Source organism: Apostichopus japonicus, chromosome 11, assembly GCF_037975245.1.
Source record: "Apostichopus japonicus isolate 1M-3 chromosome 11, ASM3797524v1, whole genome shotgun sequence".
NCBI lineage: Eukaryota > Metazoa > Echinodermata > Holothuroidea > Aspidochirotida > Stichopodidae > Apostichopus > Apostichopus japonicus.
Genome location: NC_092571.1, coordinates 17300674 through 17321423, shown reverse-complemented (window position 1 = coordinate 17321423; position 20750 = coordinate 17300674). Strand labels below are relative to the sequence as shown.

Below are 20750 nucleotides of genomic sequence, written 5' to 3'. Positions count from 1 at the left end.
AGTGTCAGTTTACTCTTAGTTTATAATTGAAAAGGGCTAAGTCCCCCCCCCACCTCCTTCATCCCAGCCCAACCCCCCCCCCCGATCAAATTAATGATCAGACCTTTGGCTTTGAAAACTGTTTCCATGGTTACCAGTGAATAGTAGGAAGTATTTTATATTCTTATTATCCTTTGCTGTCCAGTTGGATCTGTTTTTCTTTTGTCAACTGATGATAATGGTCGCCAGCCTAAGGGCACTTTGGGAAAAGGGTTCAGTTGACCCATGGCTTCTATTTTACCTAACATCTCAGAATCTTTTGCCACATTTCACAAAAAGTGTCCCCGATTTGAGTAGCAAAGCTGTTTGCTTTATCAAGCAGGGATAATATTTAGGCCAATGTAATCAGTAATTTGAAATGGAATGGAATCTGACAAATTCTTGCCAATGGCTGTCCAGTGCCTGCCCACCTAATCAAATTGTATATATACAGTTTTTAAGACAGAAGTTGATAGGTTTTTGCAGGCAAGTGACAAGCATCTATCAGAGAGAGATAGATATATAGATAGAAAGCATTAATAATAATTGTTAAGATGTAAACCGTCCAACTCATCGAAGCTTCCTGGATTTTTAATAGCGTAGGAGTTGAGTTTGAAAGTATAGGTTAACTTGAGATAAAACAGCGTTTCTTCAAAGTGAAGGAATGAAGTAATTAGCATGATGTTTCGTTTCCTTTCTTCATAAATATCTTGTAGAACTTATCTGTGTATATGCACGATTTACTTCCCTCCTCGCTTACCTGTCTCCCCACAACCTTAGCACCCTTGTTCTACCTTGTCTAGAATGAACTGGTAACTTTTTATCACTGTGCATCCTCTATGACCGGCCTCCTCCGGTCAATGCAATGTGTATATGCACGTTTTGGGTCTTGTTCTGATCAGTAAGGGAAGGGAGGGATTCATGTTAGTTTGACCAATCCATTGCACTGAGTTATATATGCTACGTGCACGAGACGGTGAGGAGGGATTAGGACAGATTAGGAGGGATTAGGAGGGTGGAAATGCATTTCATCTGTCACTCACTCTCTCAAGGGGGCTATACTCACCTATCTCAGCACAACAGATGTATTCCATGTACCATTAAATTTTACTTTTCATAAGATTTGATGTAGGTTGTTATGTTCGTAGTTTATCGTTTCTCAGTACCCAGTACGCATGATCTAGGGCAATTTTTTAAGTACGAAACCAACGAAGAATTGCCCACTAGACTTTTCCCACTAAAATTTGAATGATCATTTATGGTCTGCAGTCAAAAGAAAACATTTCCTTGCATGTTTATATAGCATAATGACTACGAATATATTGTCACTGGTTAGTATTTAAGCTGAGGTGTGCTTCCTTGTTAAGGAGCCATTGTAGAAAAACTGTGGCTGCTGATGGTTCGTGTCAATTGCAAACAATCAGAATTCCTAGAAACTTCATAGTTAAGTCTCATGTCATATGGTTGCCATGTGGTTTTTAAGGATTGACGTTAGGTTGTAAGGTGTATAGGCCTAAATTTCCTCTCTAATGAGTTAAAATTCCTTAGAAATGGCATGAACACAAGAAACATGTACAGTTTGAGACATGTACAGTTAGAGTAAATGGCATGAACACAGGAAACATGTTCAGTTTGATTAAATGGCATGAACACATGAAACATGTACAGTTAGAGTAAATGGCAAGAACACATGAAACATGTGCAGTTCGATTAAATGGCATGAACACATGAACATGTACAGTTAGAGTAAATGGCATGAACACAGGAAACATGTGCAGTTCGATTATATGGCATGAACACATGAACATGTACAGTTAGAGTAAATGGCATGAACATAGGAAACATGCACAGATAGAATAAATGGCATGAACACAGGAAACATGTACAGTTAGAGTAAATGGCATGAACCCAAGAAACATGTACAGTTAGAGTAAATGGCATGAACACATGAAACATGTACAGTTAGAGTAAATGGCATGAACACATGAACATGTACAGTTAGAGTAAATTGCATGAACATATGAAACATGCACATTTAAAGTAAATGGCATGAACACAGGAAACGTGCAGTTCGATTAAATGGCATGAACACATGAACATGTACAGTTAGAGTAAATGGCATGAACATAGGAAACATGCACAGATAGAATAAATGGCATGAACACAAGAAACATGTACAGTTAGAGTAAATGGCATGAACACATGAACATGTACAGTTAGAGTAAATTGCATGAACATATGAAACATGCACATTTAAAGTAAATGGCATGAACACATGAACATGTACAGTTAGAGTAAATGGCAAGAACACATGAAACATGTACAGTTAGAGTAAATGGCATGAACACAGGAAACATGTACAGTTAGAGTAAATGGCATGAACACAGGAAACATGCACAGATTGAATATGGCATGAACCCAAGAAACATGTACAGTTAGAGTAAATGGCATGAACACATGAAACATGTACAGTTAGAGTAAATGGCATGAACACAGGAAACATGTACAGTTAGAGTAAAGGGCATGAACACAGGAAACATGTACAGTTAGAATATTGGCATGCAGAATCTGCAGTACTATACAACATGTAATATCAGTCTTGTTTAAAATGTCTGTATAGTCTGTAATATTTTGAAACATGTTTCCATACCTAGCCTAGACATTATCCACTCTTGCATGACTAGAGGATGAAACTGCAGAGATGTAGCTAATGGCCCACTCTGCATGTAAAAATTTGGGTTAAACTGATTGCACAAAGGGGAAAAAATAAATTTCAATGAGAGTAACTTTTGATATTCGGAATAATCGGCAGTTGTAGCCAAGATCCTATATTGAGTGAACTTTATGGGAAGTAGAATTCGGTTATGAAATACAACTAGCTTCTTTCATCACTTCATACCTTCCGATTAATGACCAAATACAAGCATGATTACTTTTTTCCCTTTCTAAATCTACTGTCCTAGATCCAGCTCAGCTGTTTTAGGAGTAGTTTTGTCAGGTTGTGGGTTATTCAGTGCTACAACTCTGTATTTTTCTTCAGTCTTCCCTTACATGCCCGACCAGTATTTTGACACTTGATGCCATTGTAGAATTAATTTGTGATTTATAATGATCCTTTGATATTCTTTCAAGTTCCTTGAAATTTTGCCAATTTTATTCTATGGATTGAAGCCTTAGCTATATATAAATTTTCAAATTGCAAGAAAATCACATAAAATAAACGATATACCTGTTGTATTTATACTGAATCGAAAATCATTTGACCCATCTTTAAGAATCTAACTTGATCCTCATCACCGGAAAGAATGTCAAAGAGAGATTATTCGAACACGCAATAATGTAATCGTTTTATTGCCGCATTCATGTACGGAACTTAACAGAATAATTCAACGAGAGATCTACAACATTTGCGGCAATCTTGCTTCGTTCTATGGTTGACGATGGAGGACGGTAATCCAATCACCCACTTGCGTGCGTTCGGGAACGTGAAAGTTACTTTGAGTATATAAAGCTCCGAATGCATAATTCTCAACTTCCCTCCAACGTAAGAGAGAGCCTCCTTGTTAAATTTAGCATCGCCCTAGCAACCGAGTTGAAAATGAGGGAAAAACTGACGTAGATTCTGAACAGATTGAAGCTGCTAGCCTTTAGATTTGTTTTTCTGATGTGGAAACGATGTGAGGTACGACGCACCTAATATGTCAAATTTTCTTGACGAACTGTTTTCCGAAAATTTGTCGGAGAGTCGCAAAACGTGGCAGAGACCTACAGCAACAAGTGGACTTGAGAGAATCGGCAAAAGAATCATAAAATGAGATATTTTGATGATGTCAAGACGTCGATGAATCGTTGGAAGTCTGCACGCAGGCACGCACGCAAGGCTGCTGTATAGGAGTGATTTGTAAAAGTGGATGAGATTTATTTGTTGGGGTCAGGCTAGTAGAATTTATCGGGGTAAAAGAAGAGAAAGAGAGAAGTTGCATAAAAATGGGTAATATGTTGGAATATCGGTATAACCACCAGTTCTTGTACTGATCTACAGTAAAACTCATGTTTAGGATGAGAAGTAGTTTTAGGGGGCATGAAATGAACCAAAAAGTTGTATCAAAAGTGCTAATTGTTTGAATATTGATATTACCAATTTTCAGGATTAATTGACTGTAAACAGTGTTAATGGAACACGCAACACACATGGAACACGCAACACACATGGAAGTCACATGTGATTAAGGTGATTGTCACATGGAGTTAGGGTGATTGTCACATGGGATCAGGGTGATAGTCACATGGGGTCAGGGTGATAGTCACATGGAGTTATGATACACTATAAGGAAAGAAGGCACAGGTGGGAGGAGGGGCACAAGGGAATTATAGAATCATTGATCTTTGTTTCTTTTGGATTTAGGTTTGAATTATACTCATAGTTCCTTCCTCTTCCCCCACCCCCCCCCACACCCCTACCCCTTCTCCGGCCATTATTCATTTCATTCATAGAACTTTATTTCAGTACTTTTGATATAAACAACATAATAATACACAGAACATGTTTAGGTCCTTGGAAACAGACACTGTGTTGTGAGTAAGGTCAAAAAAAGGTGGAATCGAGAAATGATTAGATGTACGGGTAGGGTACGAAAACTGAAAGGGTGTTCAATTTGACAAAAAGTGGAGTTTAATGTTGACTATGATCTTTGTTAATAGTGACAAATGGCGGCCCTTTTTTGGAGGTTAAAAATAAATTTGAATTCTAGAAGCATATGTACTGCCCCAAATAATATTACCCTCCACTTTTAGCATCTCCAGAAAGTCAGTTTCTAATTGTCAGAAAAGTCTGTCCAGGTGGGGGAATAAATATGCACCACAATCACAGTTTCATAGTGAGAGATTACATCGAATGAGTATGTACAAGCTCTGTACTTTGAAACACATTAATAGATGTAATAGCAAATAAAATGCAAATTTAACAGGCTTTGCTTGTCAAAATACTCTCAGCTGCCTTTTTGCGAACGCCATCTTGTTGGCTGGAAATGTCAGAAAGTAATAATGATCAACAGAAAAACTGTTACACTGATTTATACCTTAGTTATATGCCATGACGAAGAAATGAATATATACATGAACCCATGCATAAGCTGCATCTTCCCTCATCAGTGAAAACAGTTCTAAAGTATCTGGAACTGAGTGATTCTGTAACAGACGATGCTCTATAGCGGTGACAGTTTAATTCCTCCATGATAAGAACTGAGTCTTTGAAGGCCTGTCTACCAAAATGTCAGCCGGTAATCTGCTGGAACACTTAAGCAAGGAACGAACGTTGGATGGCATTTAAAGGCCAACGGATGGCCGATGTTAAAGATACATGGTTGCTGTTAAAAGTTTAGAACATCTCCAATATTGATATCAGGATGTTGAGTTTCTGTTTTCATATTTTGCCATCGTATTACACTTTGGTAAACCAACTGACTTTCATTTTTGACTTTCATTCTCTTAAAAAAAAATATATGTTGTGAAATTTTAGTAACTTTCTCTTCTTTATGATCTAAGAAATCAATATTACTCTTATAAGTATGACATGTGTTATCATGGCAACTTAAGTGAGAAATTATAAACCACCGGCAAAACAGGCCTCAAAATGCAGGTTACTTTACTGACTACAAATGCCGGGGAATTTTGCCACTCGCAAGTAGAAATAACGTCCCTTGTATTTTTCTGCCATTGGACACATGTTGCTTTTGTATTAATTCAAGGAAAATGCGAGCGGGAATTGTCATTTTAGCAATATTAAGAGTTAAGCTGGCAGGTTTTAGCAAGTGTCTAAAAATTATGAAATTCTAGGCCTGGCAATTCACCGTCCAGCTTGAATTTTAACTGTAACTGATTACAACTCTGAAGTAACTCATTACAACTCTGAAACCAATCGCTCCTAAACAGTCCATTTTTTTTTGAGGAAGAAAAAGAAACTGTTTCAGTTTCCAACCATGTGCTATGCAGCAATCGTCTAAAAGCCTCACAATTTTAGTTTTTTTCTTCAGTAGTAATCAATAAACTACTTTGAGATATCAATAGAAATGTTGTCCTTGCCATGTACTTAGAGTGGAGTAGGGCAAAGACACAAAGCCTACCTAAAGGCTGCTCGTTTTTAATTCTTTCGTTCAATTAGCGAGATTCTTATCCTCACTGCGGTGTAATCCAATGACGACGACATTTGCATCTAATTTGCATACAATGGACGGCAAGTTCAGTGCGTTAGATACCAATTTGAAACATTGTTTACAATGTCTGCGTTTATTTGCCGAGTATCAACATTTAATTATGTAGGGCTTAATTATATTATCAGTAGAAGACCATATATAATCATATTAAAATAAGAGATGTCTGAAGTCTTTCATCTACGTCTTCGTCCAAACCATAGTTGATTTTGATGTCTTGCAAGGTTTTTTTTGTTTTGTTTTTTGGTATCACAATGATCTTGTGCAAATTGAGATGGATGCAATATGGTAAAAATTAACTGCTCATCTTTTATAGGTTGCCATATGCTGCAAAAATACTTGACAGTTGCTATGGTAATTAGCGATACTACAAGTAATGTCCAGATCTATAAGTTCAGTAGGGGTTTATTTCAGAGTACAGTAGGAACATCGGGGGGGGGGGGGGGTGGGAACTAAAATGACAGCTATATATTGCTCTTCTAAGTGATGATGAGTTACAGAGAGGATGTTATGTGAAGTGATTCATTTCATTGGATGAGATTATGGAGACTAAATGGGGAGACTCCAGCCATATGCCCTAAATTAACAGGGTTCATTGTCGTTTAGGTCCTTTCTAGTTCCCTGGTGGGGGGGTGGGGGGGTGGGGGGGACTTGACAAGCTGCAGTCTCTGACATCACTGTGAGTTCCTTTTGATGAGTCTCTGAAGTAAATTTTCCTTATATGTACTTATCAATATGCCATAGATGTACATTAATTAAAGAATATTTCACATAATCTATAAAACTTTTTCCTTCCATATCAAAGTTACTTCTCTGAATTCTTCTTCACCTATCTCATCACAACTACTGCACTCTTTTTTCCCACCGTGTCAAGAGCCACTTGATGAATATTTTACCTTTGACCTCACCTTTACTTATCCATAGATTTAATTATCATTTAACACTGTGTTCAACTGAGTTCATTTTACACTATAAAGATGTGCTTTTGTACTGTATGGAGAACAGAGAAGTAAGACACATTTCCAGGACTTTATCAAATCTTTCGCCTACTTTGTCCATTATTTATTATATTTTAATCTCTGTTTTTTTCTCTTATTTTTTCTTTTCAGGATGATGACCCAATGTTTGCATCTCAAAGGAAAGTCTATGAAGACATTGGGCAGGAAATGTTGTCTCATGCCTTTGAAGGGTGAGTGCTAAAATTCATGCTAGGCTTCATTGTAGCCTTGATACATTATATACCAAGCAAGATGCTTGAGCAACCTAGGAAAGTTGCTCAGCGTGTAATCGGTGCTCAATTACCATCGTTGGAGTACTTGTACCATGATAGGGTTTGCAAAAAGTTGAAACATATCATGCAAGACCCAACACACCCTTTGTTTCAGCACTATAATTACAACCGCTCTGGACTGCGTTTATGCCCACCACGTACACTTAGGGCCCGCTACAGATACTCATTTGTGGCTAATTCTATCCATATATTTAATTCACAAGTGAGAAGATAAGTTTCTTATTTGTAGGACTTGCTGTATATATGTTTGTATTACTGTATGTGTATCACAGTCTATTGATACATATACTATTGCTGTTTTTTCTTTTCTTTTTTCGATTCCACCTATTTAAGCCGAATTTCCGATTGCGGACAATAAATTCAAATTCAAAGAAGAAGAAGAATCTCAGGAAAAAAAAAGAAAAAAAGAATGCTAGATTTGTTCCTAAGATATTCCTCTTAAAGCAGCATTTTACGTCCTTTTCTATGATATTTCTTAACCCAACTGACTCCACTATGCCATAACGACATACATAACTAGCTTATCTATTTAAATCTTACTTCAAATGGTGGTATAAGAGTCGAAAACTTTGCAACTTTCAACTTTGTTTTTCTCCAAGATATTTTCCGTTGGGATCCCCAATAAACCTCGCCCATAATATGAATATTTAAACACTACGAACATCATTGACCAATACGTAATACAACACCAAGCTTGATTTGTGTACAGTCTATATTGCAGTTGTACCAGGGAGTTCCATAACAACTCCCTGGTTGTACCAACGCAAAGTCTTGAATCTATTTTTAGCAACGGCTCATAACTAAACCTGCATCTCTGATTGGTTGAATTCAAACTAGTGGGTTTGGGGAAGTGTATGTGATTAATTTTAAATGTGGAATTTTGTCGTGGACACCTTTCTCATTATCTGCAAATATCCTTAATTACTCGTCAATTAACGATGTTGGCAGGGAAAAACTTGGCTGATATCTTAGTTTGCTGTTTTGTGATTGATATATGTAAAAAACTCAATGGACATGTCAAAAAAGTAGAAAACGGCGACCAAACGCAAAATGCTGCTTTACATATTTGTTAAATCTCCTTTTTAAGGCTAAATTGACGATGACTCAGCACCTCAGTGCAGGTCTAATTGTTAATTATAATCCATTGTTTTATAAATTCTACTTACTCAATCGAACCATGTTCCCTTAACGTATTATCAACAGCAGAGCAATCCATGATGATATTCAACACAATCTGTCCTTGACAAATTTGGAATGTTATGTAAACATGTCATTTGAGGCGGTAAAAGTCTTTATGTATGCCCATGGAGTTCTTGTGTTGCATATCTGAGGAAGTTTACTATTGACATAGTCCAAGGGGGGGGGGGGGGTGGGAGGCATAGACTGGATCATGTGCATCATCAGGCAGCTAGTTCTATCCAGTTATCTTGGAAAAACAGTGTACATGTATGCATATATGTATTTCACTTTCTCACTTGCACTTTCTCTCTTAGCAAACTCACTCTACAGTGTCTAGAGTGAACACTAACCCCCCCTTCCCCTCTTGTAGGGACCAATCATTTCTGGTCACTGAAAACACCTCACTTCACCACCCGAAGTGTCATTTCTAACATGGACTTTTATTTTTTTTGTATCTGTGCGAATTTTCATTTCTGTTAATTAGAAAGTTTTGAGATGTTTACAGCTACAGTCAGTTTAGTAGTTCTTTGATGTTGCTAAGGTTATGTTGTGAAAGCAAAACAGTGTCCATGATTGGGTCCTCTAAGCAGCTCACAAAATTGTTGAAATGTTTTGACCCAGGCTTCGAATACTTCATATAATTTTTTTTGCTTTACAGATATAATGTATGTATATTTGCATACGGTCAAACCGGTTCAGGAAAGTCATATACCATGATGGGAAAACAGGAAGGGACACAACAGGGCATTATCCCTCAGGTAATTTGCATGGCAGTCATTTATATCTTGACCAATATGATGGACAAGCAAATTTTGACAAACATATTTTGACCAGACAAGAAGGGAAGAAAGGCAGTTGTATAGTATATTCTTTTGTCACCATGTGACAAGAACCATGTCTGGAGCCAGACACAATCATTTATCACCATGCTCCCTTTTTTACATCTTCATTTTGCCTGAAGTTTATTATGACAATGAGGATACATTAATCTTTATCCCATATTTGGCCTGGGCCTTCAAATTAACCCCAAACCCCAGGGCTATGACCTCCTGCACACTTCTCATCCGACCTGTGTACTTTTCCAGATATCTGGACAGAATCTGGATTATTTTCTATTTTAGCAAAATTATGGACCATTTACACTTCCATCTGTACTATAAAAGTAGTATTTTTCTGAAATCTAAAAACCTCTCCATCTCCTCACCTAGACGGTCACTTCTCCGTCCCAGCTTTCAGCCATTTTACGATGCTTCTTCCTTCAGATTGTGTCCACAATTTTTGGCGTGACTCATTCATATTTGCTCTGACATCAAATCCAGCTTTACTTTCATTAACCACAGGACAGGATGCAAGCATCTCGATATGCACGTCTGTCCTCTCACAGTGCCCATGCATTAATATACTGCAAAGTATCGGATTTTATACAGAGCAAGTTTTCCATTAGCCCAAGCTTTATGTCCTTCAAACCCTTAGGGTCGATCGATACAGTGAATGCATGTGGGAAATACATCATCGATGGTAACCCGGCCCCAAATGTAGGTTTAGAGTTTTTTTGTAGCGAGGTTTAAAGTGACACTGTTATAATTCATCTAAAGCTTAGAGAGGTGTAATCAGAGTTTGATTCATTTTCCATATGTCATAATATTATACAAAGACAACCATAATATCAACATTTTCTGTAGTCAAAAGCCCTTCTGAATGGTATCCGATATAGATGACAGATGGAAGAAAGTTAATTTAAGTCCAGTTATTAGTTAGGCTGATTAAAGTGTAAACCATGGGTTTTATTTTATAGATTTTGTGGGGCCACAAGTGATATTTTTGCACCCAATCTACAGGTCTATATTATAAAGAGACACATAGTTACCACAATATCAACATTCTCTGTAGTCAAAAACCCTCTGAATGGTATCCAATATAGATGACAAACTATTAAACAGAACTTAATTTGAATCATCACAGTATAATGATGGTATGATTAGTCCAATTTATTATTAGTCCTGTAAGGCTTTATTGATTTTGTTTTGCCTCAAGTGAAATTTTGTACCCAATCTGTAGGATGAGAAGGGTGACCCTCTTTGATATGCCGCAGGCTTGCATGACATCATAGATGAGATTAAAAGGATGTATCCGTAACATCTTTTGGAAGTAGTATTTCATCCTAATCAATCAAGCAATCAATCAATCAATCATACCTACAGAAAGCCAAATCCATCATATCCCATTGGTATCATAAAATGTTGACATAATTCTTATAGTATGCTCTTACAGTTCCATTGCTCGCATTAATATGGTTTGCCAACCTGTTCGTGGGACACAGAAGATTGGTCTGGGTATTGCCCACATGTGGGGTGTGTGGAAGGTGTACACCCATTCCCCTTTTCACCTCACATAAGAAACAATTCAAAATTACTTTATAGCACAACCTTGTGATTAATACCTAATTATAGACCAGCTCTGTAGTATACATGTGCCCCAGAATGCACCATTTGACATTTAAAATTTCAACATTTCAGTCCCCCTACATCACGGTCAGCTTCATACACCCCAGGGCCACAGGCCTCCCTCCCCCTCCTTAGTAAAATCCTGGATTTGCCATCTATCAACACACAGTTTCAAATCAACACTAAATACAGCGTGAATCCTTTCACCGCTCAAATTTTGATTAAAAGTTTCCTTCACGGTTCATTAGCTATGGCTTCACACTGGGGATTTTTTTTTTTTTAATTCTTTTTTCACATCTCAAGTTTCAAGGCTTTCTTCGAGATGACTCACTAATTAACGAGTTTGACGTTCTTAAGCCGCAATTTTAGGTGTAGATTTTGCAAACGCTCTCAAGGGTATACAAAAACGCAAAGGACACGGTCAATATATAACAAACACCATTAACAGAAACAAACATGATACATAATACTTGCTGCGTGTGTGTGGGCGGAAATATTTTATCGAATGCAAACATCTTCTTCATAGAAAAAACCTGCTTATTACAAGCTTCACCTTGATTCCAAGATTCGTATAATTATGGAAATTGATTGGTCGCAGGTACGGAAGTTACGGATATTATATAGGCTGACATTTCACGTCAAAGTTTACGCAACAGTGCAGTAACCTTTATAGTTATTGATTAATCCTTCTCTCATTCTGTCAGGGTTGTTGTTTTTCTGCTGCTTTTTTTTTTCGATGACTGATGAAGCCAAAGAATGACTTTCCCATCAATCTCATTATCCATAGTTACATGAACACAAATTACTTTGTAATGCAAAAACAGCATGGCCTTATGATGAGAAACTTTAGAGCATAGTGTATGCTCAACTTTAAGTTCGCATTAACTTTTCATGCCACTGCAACCTCCTTTAATAGTATGAACAAAATTAGTCAGAGCCAATACATGGATGTGGTTGATTTTTGCAGCATTTGCATTGTTATAAATCAGGCCTAGAATTTCACAATTTTTGCCACTTGATGAAAATTGCAGGTACTTCAAAAACTCTACACCATAGCCAAAATGCATAATCCTGTAAACTTAGCAAGTTAATTGTTAAAACAAAAAAAATACCAAAAAAAAAACAACCACAAATTGTATTAGTGTGTGATACTATCCATAATATGGTAAGATTAAAATAATTAGCTTTCCCGAAGTAACATTCCCTACTCTTGTATTTTTTTTCTTTCTTTTTCCGCAAGACAATACTTCTTGCCGTTTCTCGTTTTTGCTCAAAGTACTTTGCTAATATTTCCTCTGTTAGATGTGCGAGGAACTCTTTGACCGCATCGACAAGAACAACGACGGCAACCTCCAGTTCTCCGTGGAAGTCAGTTACATGGAGATATACTGTGAGCGGGTCCGGGACCTTCTCAATCCCAAGAACCAGAAGAATCTCCGAGTCCGAGAGCATCCGCTTCTCGGCCCGTATGTGGAAGATTTATCCAAGCTCGCAGTCACCTCCTACAATGACATATCAGATTTGATGGATGAAGGAAACAAAGCCAGGTCAGTCCTCCCTCCTACTCTCACTCCTCAGTTCCTCATTTCCCTCCTCTTCAAATATTTCCTCCCTCCTTCTTTTCCTCTACTCCTTCCCTTTGCGTTATCCTCTTTCCTCGCCTCTTACCTCTCCTCTCTCCTCCTCATTCTCAATCCTCTTCGTCTTTGCCTTCTGCCTACTTTAACTTATACTTTACCTCCTCTTCTCCTTTCCTCCAGCTCATTTTTCTTAAACTTCTTCTTTGCCTTCTCCTCCTCTTCATCTTAAGGGAGGGGTTGGGGTGGGGTGAGAAGGTAGGGGAGAAAAGGGAGAATATGAGGTGCGGGTCAAGAGTAAAACTAAATGTACAGTTTGAAAATTGGAGTAGCTTCAATTGAAATATGTTAGCTTCGATTGAACTACTTGGGTTTAGCTTGAAACTAATTAAAGTGGGCCTTGATTGAACTCGATTGGGCTTTGGACTAAATGACTGAGAGAAAAAAAATATTGCTTTATTGAAAGCCACCATCCTAGTGTCAGGACATGTGACTGTTTAATAAGTCTATTATGTTCTGTCTAATTTTAACAATACAATAAAAAGAACTTTTGCACAATGTGCTATTGACCTAAGAGATTCTACTTTTCCAACCATTGCCCATACAACATAGGAACTACAGTATGTCATATCAGGTTTTAACAGGTCTATTTGGTTTTATCATTAATAGTTGTTTACTGGGTTGGAGATTATGTGCTCTTACTTAAAAACTTACCTAGTAAGCCCAGAACAAAAGAAATACATAGAAACAAAAGAAATCCTGGGCAATTTAATCAACCCTTTCCTCTTTTTTTCTTCTCTCTCCAGGACTGTGGCCTCTACAAACATGAACGCTACCAGTAGTAGGTCACACGCTGTGTTCACCATCGTTTTCACCCAAAAGAAGTACGACGAATTGTCCAAACTCTCCACAGAGAAAGTCAGCAAAATCAGTTTGGTTGACCTGGCAGGAAGTGAAAGAGCTGACTCTACAGGGGCTAAAGGTGTAAGGTTAAAGGTCAGTCGAATTTCATGTGTTTGCTGATGTATTTACTTGAATAAGTATCATTTTGACAACAGAAATACCAAAAAATTTTTAAAAGAAGAAAAGAAACACATCTGTATAAATTACATAAAATTGCAAGGGGGAAAAAACTTTTTATATGATTTGGACAAGACAATGCTCATTTGTCACCAGCTTGCATAGTAAAATTTTCTATAGTGTCTCTATGTGCAGGTGTCAGCAACTTGTCCATACATAGAAAACAGTAGTGCCTATTCATGGTTTTGTTTGTAATATAACTGATAAAGAAACGACAAAGAAAATTCCACTAGGAGATTTGAAATGTATGATCACATTCTCCTGAACATTTACAGTTCTAAGATTTTAGACAAAAAAAGGAACATATGTTCTTCATGTATGCATTGAATTTCCTCAAATATATTGCTTTTATTTTTCTGGTTCAATACCCAAAAGATGAGGAATTTACATCGCCCCCCCCCCTCCCTCTCCAATCATGAGTAATAAGTTTTCAGTCCATGTTTGTTTCCATGGATACTATCGTAAATCACCAAAGGCTGGAAATTTTTCAAACGTTGTCCCTTTTGAAATAGATGAAAACTCATTCCGTAGTCGTCTGCGCCGTGATTTAGTAGCCGAGTCGTATGTATACAGACCATAAATATATATACATCCAGGGCGATATAATTCAAAAGATTGCGGTTCATTCAAAATGGCATAAAATTTACTGCTCGATACAATGGCTGACGATCGGTGAACGTCTATGAATTAGGAACAAGTTCCTCTCCCTTATTCGTTGCGGATCTATCGTAGAGAGTCTGACGTACGGTACAGCCGGCAATTTATCTCTTGAATTTATTCCCTGGCCCCTGGGTATATCGAAGGAATCAACGTTTGCTACATTGCCAGTCGTAATTGATTGTACGAGGGGGGGAGGGGGGTGCATATAACTCGGGCTTGAATTTCACAGTCTCAGTCGAGTTCAATATGGGATTAAACATGAAAATAAATCATGGTCATATAGTAGAATAGCCATAGGAACGCCCTATTGACTCCTGGGATTGTAATACTAAAATGGCTAGATTATTGGCACTATAGCTGTCCACTTACCTTTGTGCATCTAGACATGTTGTATGGACAGCACCATCATTTTATATTGTGCTGCCCCCTGTTTCAGTTGTCATGGACACTGGTGATGTTTCAAAGAGGGGGAGGGACGTTGGGGAGGAACCAAAGGGGCGGTAGGGTGGGTAAGGGAGGGGGCAGGAGTGATATATAGCCTCCATATTACTTTGGATATTAGACATATATTGACCTGCCACTGCAAGAGATTTTCTTCCCATCCATTCAACATCCCCCCCCCCCCTCACCCTCCTCACCCCTTCTTTCCTGTTGAAGGCCTTTGACTGTATGCATTTCTAATTTTTATTCATCCTACACATATTCTTTGTGATCACACAAGTTTTCACCATAACAGTGACAAAGAACATGTTTCAGCACCTCTCCTTTTAGCAAAATTTTACAACGTAAAAACTGTTAGCATTATACATATTTCCATCTTGACCAACTGCAATCTCAAATTTCATCCTCAATATGCCAAATTATTGTCGTATTTGCTCCTCCAAATTTACTGAAAAGTAAACATTAATACAGTAACCAGTGTCAAAAGAATATGTTATTTTCCCCGGACAGAACTGAATGAATATTTAGTAATTTACATTCAAACTTTATCCGTCTGATTGTATTTTGGGTTTTTCTTTGCAGCAGCTTTCAATTTGAAATGTGCGTGATAATATGTTCTTTAGGAGCAGACATGAGAAATTTGTCCCCTCTCACCCCCCCTCCCCCCATTTTTTCTCCCTCTATCAATAATTATCATAATTAACTTCTTTTTGAATGACATTTTTGCCATACAAGTATAAGTGCTAGTTTTGCCTGCTATTTGTTTTCCGCTCGTACCACGAGGCATGATTCATCCTGTCGTAGCAACACTGTACAAACATTATTAATGTTATTCTTTTTTTCTTATTTTATTTTCTCTTTCTTTCTTGGGGGACTTTAGGAAGGTGCTAATATAAACAAGTCCCTGACAACACTCGGGAAAGTCATCTCAGCTCTGGCAGAAATGGTAAGAAGCGTGAATGTTTATTCAATGCTCAGCATTGCTGTAAATTATAAACCAATATTTTTTTGTTTTGGAGGGGAGGGGGGGGGGGTGGTGGTGGGGGAGCAATCCATACATTTTCTGGTTAAAACCAAATAACAATGGAAAAAAAAAAAAAAAACTGTCTTATGAGGAATCATAGATGTTGCATGTAGAATAGTTGAACTAAGGGAAAGTAGTTTGGTGATATCTAGCCTAAGAAGGTACCTCAGTAGAAGCAGATTAGGGTTGTAGCAATATGGACAGTGATATGGGAGATGAATTATTGCAACAGTTTGTATTTGGTTCCAATTTTTCAGCATTATGATATAATAGTGTTGCATAGTGTCCGCACAAACATTGCAGAGTTATTCAATCTAGGAGGGTACATGTATGGTCTACTAGACTTTTTTAGCAAGTTATTACTGCTTCCCTTCTAGTTTTAGAATTTTTTTCACCCAGATACAGTGGTAGTATTTACTTCTTTGAAAAATATAAAAAATAGAAAGATTTAAAAATTGTTTGTCTTTCTCTTGCTTTTTGCCTTAGAATGTAATGTGACTAGTTTCTTGATCATCAAATATCGTTGGCAATTATTAAACTAAAATACAAGATTTGCTGAAGGTGTCCAATGGAATTCAGCACAAATTTTTTGATTGAAAAAAACCTCATTGCTACATCATCTACTTAATTTACGAAACTCTTAAAAATTCATCTGCTTCCTGTTTCATTTTCAAGGCTATTTAGAACGAATTTATGAAAGCTCATTAGTACCATTTGTCTGTAGGATACTAGGAATCATTTATTCCTTTGTATTAATTATCATTTCGTCACTACCAAGTATTTATTTGTTAGAATTATGAATTGCTCAGAACGAATTAATAAGGTGTTCAAACAAATTAATAATTCATAGCAACAAATCAAAAATAATTCGACAAATGGCATCAATTAGATTTTCTACGAAGACATTACGTCAAGCGTACTCTGTAAGGTAATGAATGTCTTAAGTAATTCTCTGCACTACATATGCTATGATATATAACCTGTCGTATTAATACTTTTGTTCACGGAGTATGCAAAAGTGATATATATCTTATCACTCGTGTAAACCCTAATTTGCATTATTCAAAATATATTAACGACGGCATGTTCTCTTTTTGCGAGAATCTTTCAAACTCTTTGCACGTTTCTTTTTTAATTTTCCAATCATTCTGTGCCGGTTATTCTCTTAAGGCTCAGTTGCCATCGGTAAGATATACCCACCACCCACCACCCAACTCTGACAACTTTTGATGTTTTGATGCTTTTTAAAGGGACTATATATTGCTAACATAACCATCACTAATATTACCAATTTCTGAGCAATGCAAGCTTCCATCGAATCGATATGTAAACTAGACGATCATGGTTGTTTCACTCTTATAGTCCCTTTAACCATATCTCCATTAAAAACATAATATATACAGTATGTAGTTTTCCCATTGGCCACTCAAAAAACTGTTCCCATGGCGACAGTGAAGTAATGCAGTGAAAGTGCAGTCTTGTTGTAGCCTGTAGAATAATGAGAAAAAAAAATAGTTGTTTGTTTTCTGCTGAACAATGTTCACCTGCAAAGCTGCATGAATGTGTTTTTGTTTTACAGCTTTCTTCTCCTTTTTTGATTGTTTTTTATGTGAATTGAGATGTTAAGGATGAAAAGGTTGAAATATGTTGAAGATTTCACAAAACTTTGTAATATTTTGTTTTGTGTAAATTTCAAGGGCCATGGCACTGCCCTTGTGTAGCAACAATGAGCCCTACAGTTGATAGTTACCAAATTGATTGTAAAATTAATAGAATGCTGAGAAGAACATGGCTGGGTAGCAACGTGGAAGGGGAGCTCTTGAGGGTTCCCAGAATGCTTCACACTTTTGTGAGAAGAACAAAAGAAAAGCTGTATATTTATAGCTTTGACAATTGGTGACTCTGAACCGAGAAAGTCTGTGGCGTTGTAGATCAGCAGTAAGCTAGAACTGTCACAACTTGTAACCTTGAATGACCAGCTGATCCAGGTTTGGTCATATTAATTGTGAAATAAAAGATTTATTTGTCTCTAGAAATGCCACATAGTTATGCCATGTATATTAATATATTTCTGTCTGCTTTTTGTTGCATTGATTATTGAATGATTTCATCAAAGTTTCACCATAGAATGGTCAGAAAACAGAGCAGTCGTTTTTAATCCTGGATTAATTTACGTTCAGCCTAACCATAGATGTTATCTGCTATCTTCAGATGCCCCTATGCTTTCCTTGCTTTGTGATATTGTCGTTTCTGTTCTACAACATGGCTGCCATTATTGTGCTTACTATGTAGATTTGTCTCGAATTTTGAAATTGGTTTTCCTCTTTGCATTGAGTAGCATTGGCATGCTTAATGTGGTTATTTAGTTTGAAATCTCTGTACTTTGCCAGAATTGTAGTGAAAGGTCAAACGGCACTAAGAAAGTTGTGAACCATCATTTACTACTTTCGCAACCTCGATAACTTGGTCTTAAACTTTGATAAATATCCATGCTACATTCATGATCGAAGCCTTGCTATCTCTGAAGGCAATTTTAACAAGTAAAACTTTTTTGGAAGAAATAAATTGCATTTGACAAATTAGGAAGTGATCGTGGTTGCCATAGGTTACATTTCAATATAAATTCTTATACATGACAGTCATCCCAAAAGCATGTCTGAATTTGATGCTAGATATATATAAATGACACCATTCTTATACAGTATATCATTATAACCTTGCAGTGTACAAACTAAGTGCTATCCACTTATAATATTACAACGTTCACTAACATCATGTTTTTGCCTACAAGACAGTAGAACTTAACATTAATGTAATAAACATATTTTTAAGATACATCCTTTGAAAATATTCAATATGAATAGTGTGTGTCTTCAACTCATGTCTACCCTCACAAAACAAGTACCCATGGCAACTGCCCCTTGTGAACACAGGTTAAAACACAAAAGAAAACACACATAAACGTCTGTGGTTCACCTATGTTTTTGGAAACAATTTCACAGATAAAATCACATGTGTTTATGTGTGCCTATTAGGCAACTAAAATTGTGTGGTGTGGATTTGACAGATGTTTGTGAGACAATCCAAGCCATGAATAATGCAGTAAACAGACAACTTGGAAAGTTCCACGTCACAATTAACCTTGCTAGTACACACAGTTTCACTCATTGGATTTCTTGCCAGAGGTTGCCACAGAATCCTGTGTAAACCTGTGTTTTGAGGCTTCCACACTTTTTCTCCAAAATTCCAGGGGTATTCAGGGGTGATCACTGCTGAATTTTTTCATGAAAGGATAGTTTCCAGATAAGTTGAATTATGCTAGGATACTAGTGATGAAAATTCAACAACAAAAAATTTTTCTCTGAAAATTATATGTAAATCTAGATATCTGCAGTAAAAAGTCTCAATCTTACCATTTTTTCTCACAAGTATCTATTCCGGTCATGCTCGGTCGTGAAACAGTCACGGATGTGTATTTTTCTTGCAAATTATTTTTATCCTTCAATTACTTGAGTAAGAATATATATATATATATATATATATATATATATATATATATATCAGAATAGGATATTTTGGTTATGAGCATATCTCTAATTTTCTTTTCCACAATTACATTTCCTTCTGAAATATATCCGTCGTTGTGACTTGACAGATATTCGGTAATAAGAGCCGACATGTTTCTATTTTAAACTGACATCTGGCGTGATAATTTGAAAACTTGAGAACGAACAGGTGCAGATGTGATAGTTGTAAACTCTCACGTTATAAGAAGAATTAGGGCTCTCGTGCAGACTGAACAAAATGCATATGTGATAAGACAGATCCAAATAACTAATTGTAAGAATTCCCCACCTTTTTTAACATCTTAGCGCTTACACTGGTGGTTACTATTACTAACATTAGCAAATTGTCCCAACTGGTTGGTTTCTATTACCAACCCCTACATTGCAAAAATTTCTTTGTTTCATATGTAGCCTAGCATAGCAAATCTTCTACATTGACTATACACTCGAGTCTCCCAAACATCAAAACACATCATCTGCAATGCTACAATAGTCATTGTAATTGCGAAAACGGTACCACAGATTAACCGGTTATAATGTGATAAACATCGAACAAGATGGCCGCCGATCGTTTGTGCACGTCCATGGAAAATCGGTCATCTATTGATTTTGCCATTCTTCTCTTCCTCCTTCGCCCGATCCTTTCACCCGTCATTCGTTTCTGTTTTTGTCATCACTCTCCTCTTACGGAAGTTGTAATTTTCCCCTCGCCCGTGTTGGCATCATTGCCAGTTGACCTACAAGCAATCATTAATACAGGACGGCCGGATGGTTCTCCCCAGGGTTTCCGTGACATTTATGCCAGTGCTAACAGAGAGCTCTTAACTATAATTTCAATTCTGTTTGCTCAGAGATGGGAAGACATTTCTGTTGCCATGGTGACATCCAAGTGACGAGCAGTTCCATGTGTGTTCTTTTGCAGCTCGTGTTTGCTAAATACCTCTAATAGTGTTGCTATGTAGATGTTGTCTGCTGCTCGGTGTTGGACACCTCATTCGTCTAATTTTGATGTGAATGTCTTTTGATCGCTATCTCAATGTTGTTGTAGCAGTTAATCCTGTAGATGCAAGAATTCAAGACATTTTTATAAAACGTCGTGGCCGAAAACTAAAAAAAAAAAATTTTTTTTAATCTTGAATAAGCAAAGAAATTAATGTAGTTAGCTCTTTTAGGTAAAGTTGAATCATATTTCTGAGTCAGTGTATGTTTATTTTGTATTATACATTTCATGCCAAAAGCGTGAATCCTCTGAAACGGTTCG

General features: G+C 37.0%; 1 protein-coding gene across 9 annotated transcripts in view; it reads left to right on the top strand.

Annotated features, from left to right (window-relative positions):
• The window catches only part of LOC139976217 (kinesin-like protein KIF1A), a 97819-nt gene that overhangs the window by 27120 nt on the left and 49949 nt on the right, over window positions 1-20750 (top strand). For 7 of the 9 annotated variants that reach the window (XM_071984779.1, XM_071984774.1, XM_071984777.1 and 4 more), the window contains exons 4-9: window positions 7337-7416; window positions 9356-9455; window positions 12444-12688; window positions 13525-13714; window positions 15780-15845; window positions 17094-17108. In XM_071984779.1, coding sequence (XP_071840880.1) covers window positions 7337-7416; window positions 9356-9455; window positions 12444-12688; window positions 13525-13714; window positions 15780-15845; window positions 17094-17108 — 696 coding nt within the window. The remainder of the gene's footprint in view (window positions 1-7336; window positions 7417-9355; window positions 9456-12443; window positions 12689-13524; window positions 13715-15779; window positions 15846-17093; window positions 17109-20750) is intronic. The other 2 variants (XM_071984775.1, XM_071984781.1) reach the window with 1 other exon arrangement.